Source organism: Mesitornis unicolor, unplaced genomic scaffold, assembly GCF_000695765.1.
Source record: "Mesitornis unicolor isolate BGI_N332 unplaced genomic scaffold, ASM69576v1 scaffold25105, whole genome shotgun sequence".
In the NCBI taxonomy this organism is placed as follows: Eukaryota; Metazoa; Chordata; class Aves; order Mesitornithiformes; family Mesitornithidae; genus Mesitornis; species Mesitornis unicolor.
In genome coordinates this window covers 1-4,097 of record NW_010185177.1, presented here as the reverse complement: position 1 = coordinate 4,097, position 4,097 = coordinate 1, and the positions used below count along the sequence as shown (strand labels likewise).

General features: G+C 52.1%; 1 protein-coding gene across 1 annotated transcript; it reads right to left on the bottom strand.

Annotated features, from left to right (window-relative positions):
• Positions 1–83: 83 nt before the first annotated feature.
• MMAB (methylmalonic aciduria (cobalamin deficiency) cblB type) lies at positions 84–4,094 on the bottom strand (the record flags this gene model as incomplete). The annotated part of the gene is made up of 8 exons (XM_010184765.1): positions 84–171; positions 559–618; positions 1,652–1,716; positions 2,008–2,105; positions 2,506–2,578; positions 3,445–3,502; positions 3,843–3,936; positions 4,020–4,094. Coding segments are annotated over 8 exons (611 nt in total), but the record flags the coding sequence as incomplete, so codon positions are not given.
• Between the last annotated feature and the right edge of the window lie 3 nt (positions 4,095–4,097).

The window sequence follows — 4,097 nt, the reverse complement described above, 5'->3', positions numbered from 1 at the left end:
TCTGTTCCCCTTCCTTGCCGGGGGAAAGCAGCCTGCTGGATTTGGCTTCCCATGATGAAGGAAACAAACACTGCAGGTCCCAGTTACGGTTCGGGTTTTATGTATATTTTCTCTTCCTTCCCTTCCTTCATCGCAGCGTAACGTGCCAAAACGAAGAGGTAGTCGCTCAGCCTGGAAACCAAGGGAAAAGCAGTGAAACCGCTTCTCACATCAGGAGAGTTTGTATCAGCAATGCACAACGACACAGGAAAGCACATCCGATTCCAGCACAGGAATGGGAGGGAAAGGCTGGCAAAGAGGGACCGGAGAAGCAGCTTTCCTAAATGCCTCTCAGTAAGAAAGCTGACTGCTCCCTCAGCACCACGGCAGCGTCTGCAAACGTACAGGCCTTGTGAGAACGCTTCTGAACAAGCTCCTTGTTGAAACTTTAAAGATCTTATTAGAGAAAGGAAGCTTCTGGAGAGGTAAAGCCCCGCGGTTTCGTCCCAAACCTAAGGGAACAACCCCAGGCACACTTCAGGAGTACAGAGTAAGGATTTGGGATTTTAATTTTTCTACCTGTTTAAATACTTGGCCACATTTGGATCTGCTTCCCCTGCTTGTACCAAAGGAACCACGCTAGAAAAAGAACAGGAAAATCTTAGGGTATTTAGCTTTCGAACTCTGACTGCACAAAGGACTGCGATTTGCTGGAGCACACAGCAACCTCCACACCCCAACCCCACCTGGAGCCCCCATTCTCACTCCCCACCACATGGGAACACTCTTTGCTTCCCCAAGAGGGATCTGTGGTGGTGGCCAAATGATGCAACTCATTTTTGTAACTGTTCTGCAGGGCTGCAGCTCCGCTCCTCTGAAGGACGCTCAGGTGGGTATCACTGAACAGCAGGAGTGGTTTGCAGGATCATGATCCTTGTCTGCAGGTAAACAGGGAGCCTTCCTTGTGGAGGGAACAGAGCTGTTCCTTGCCTCCTGGCTGGCGTACAGCCCTCTTCCCAGGTCTCTTTTGACAAGAAACCACTGGCTGTGATGTTAGTTTTTTGAAGATCACGCTGCTCCAGTGTATCTTGTCAGAGCAGCAATCCTCACAGCAGAGCACAGCCACAAAAACATCTTCCTGCACATCAGCAGCTCCGGGAGAGAACCCCCAGCAACTTGGATCTGCTGCTGAGCAGGTTCACGCTAACACAAGAGACTTCACATGGAAGTGATTTACATAATGAGCAGACAAGAGTTTACTTCTACAACCTTAGCAGGGGAGTTTTCCTCTCCAGTAGAGAAGTGGGACAAGGTAGGTGCAGGCAGTAACACCTCAGGGTGCTAAAAGCTTCCCTGGATCTCACACCTGCCCATGCCCCAGCTTCCAGGTGCGCTAGCCTACAAATTATCTGTAGTAAAGCAGACAAGAGCTGGGCATCTCAACACAAACCTGTCTGTTCTGTCTGAAGTTCTCTGCTCAGATGGGAGAGAGACTTGGTTTTTGCTGACTGCACCCCTGGAATTTGACTAACACAAACAGGAAGCTTGACTCAAGCTCTAGCCCAGTGCAATGCAGCTGTGGTTGACTGCTCCAACTGCAGTGATTTGCTCATTGTAGTGTTCTGACCACCTTTTAACAGCGTTACTCTGTTACACTCCAGCCAACACTCACCACCTTTCAGCTCTGCGGCAGACAGCTCTGGAGAAGTGCAGAGCGGCGCTGCTTTTGCCTCCTGACTGAAAGGAGAACGAAACACAGCATCAATGTCTGCTAACAGCAGGCTCAGCCATGCACCCGACTGTAACTGCAGCGAAGCTTGGCACGCCACACACCCAGGCAGCCGAACCCCATGTTACAGGTAGGCAACTGGACGTGGAAATTTAACTCAACCGCATCCTTCTCTCTGGTTTTCTTTTGCTATTTGTCCATGCAAATAACGGCCTCCCAACCTGTTTTCCCACGGCAAGCGGTGGAGCAGATTTACCCTCACCCTTCTCCAGTCAGTGAGAGGCAGAAGCTGTACCTACAGGCAAGATGAAAGCTCGGAGCGGAGGAAGCTGCTGGGTGTAACTGTCAATCCACTGCTCCAGCTCCACAACTGGCTTCTCACTAAAAGATGTTCGTTCTGGAGAGGAAAAAGAAGAACCAACTAAAAGAAACGCAGGAGTGACTCAGTCTACAGCTAGAGCTCTATTTTTGTATCTCTTAGATCAGTAAGTCCAAAGAAAGCATCCCAAAAAACCTCTCCTGCTAGAGCAGGGCTGGCTCCCCATTCAGCAGCCATGACTGCGTGTCGGTGCTGGGGCAGCGCCCCAGGGCAGCGTGAATCGCTTGAGTCACACAAATGCAGCAGCAGCAGCAGCTTGTGGGACAATGCCTGACTCCACTCAGCACCAGACACATGTCATGGAGCAGCCCTTGGGCAGCTCGAACTGCCACACACCCAGCCAGCCTCCCCAGCACCCGTCTAGAAGGACAGCTGCGATTCAAGAACCATTACCCCAGGAATGCACCACAGGGCTTACTTAAGTGAGCTTCCCTGGCTGAGGAGAGAGGCGTCGCGATGTTGGAACCCACATCCTGCAGCATGCACTGGACCTAGATGTGGCAATCAGGACAAAAATAAGCAGCGCTTTCATTAACCAGCCTTTGATGCTCTGGTACAACCGCAGCAAGCTCTGGGAAGCGACAGCTGGTTGTGCTGATTAAAGAAGATGCTACCCTTGTTGTTCATCATCCCCCAGCCTGCTGGCAGGGGGGATCAGATAAGTGCTCCCTAATTGCTTTATGAGAAGCCAGATTAGCGCATGTACTTGTTTTCACTGGCACATTAAACCACCCTGGCTGACTCTGCAGAAAGCAGACTGGGGAGGGCTCACATAATCCCTTTGCTGGTAGGACAGCGAACCAGTAACCCCTGGAAGAAAGGCAGTGGCAAGCAGCTGCAGGCAGTGCTGGCTCGATGTCACGTCCACTTCCGAGAGGGGCATCTCTCCACAGTCTGGGGTACATGAGAGGCAAGGCTGGTAAAGGTTTTTAAAGTCTCTGATCAGCTCCTGCTGCATTCCTGTGCACAGCAACGCTAATAGGCAAACCCCACAGCCGGCCATGGCAGGACCTGCCTCCCACTGTTGTGCCCACGTGGTGACTTTACCCTGATTTCAAATCTAAGGCTCTATGAAAACAAGGTTTGTGTCCATGACCATGTACGGTAACAGGTCCGAATAAACCTAGGGACATGTTTGTGTGCCCATAACTAATCACTTGAGCTACCAGTTTCCTTCTTGGTTAAAGAAATTGATTTCTTAGAGAGTAACCAAGGGCCAGAATCTTAAAGTATTTATTTATTTGTTTAAATACTACATTTATTAAATTCCTGCATCTAAAATCAGAGAGTTTAAGAAGATGTTTCAATAGCACAGCTGAAGTGACTGCACTGGGTGAGGGCTGTCATTAATACTCACTTTGTGAAGTTGATCAACAAACACGTGGCCCTTTTCACTGCTAAATTCACCAGCGAGCCTAGGTTAAAGAAAATGAAAAGTCAGCTGGAAATAGAAAAATCACTATGATTTTTCATTAGAAAAACACAGAAATTGGACACTCCTGGGTGTTTGTCAGTGTGGCTCTGCAGAGTTTGGTCCACAGCACAGCCCCTTCCCTCCTGCTCGATGCTGGGGCTGGGAGAGCGGCTCTTGGAGGAAGAGGATGCCCACAGACCCCCACAGAAGGCAGCCAGGCCGGTGTCACCAGGCCTTTGTGCAGGCAGAGGAAGGCCTGGGCTCCCCAGAATGCACAGCCACCCTGGCAGGGGCCGGCAGGGCCTCCACGGCCTCTCCGCCCGACCCCGGGCAGGGCTTACCCGATGGCCGAGCTCAGTTCGTCTGTGGCTCCCAGGGCTTCGAAGATCCGGTCACCCTTCGGCCTCCGCTCCCCGGTGAAGGTGCTGGAGAAGCCTTAGGAGAAGGCCCAGGAGAGGCGCTCAGAGGCCAGGCCCGGCCTCACGCTCCCCTCGGTGACCCCCGCCCCCGGGCGCTACCTGCGTCCCCCGTCCTGGTGTAGATTCTCGGGGCCCGGTCGCTGCGGGGGCTGTGATCGGGAGGGTCGCGGTCGGGGG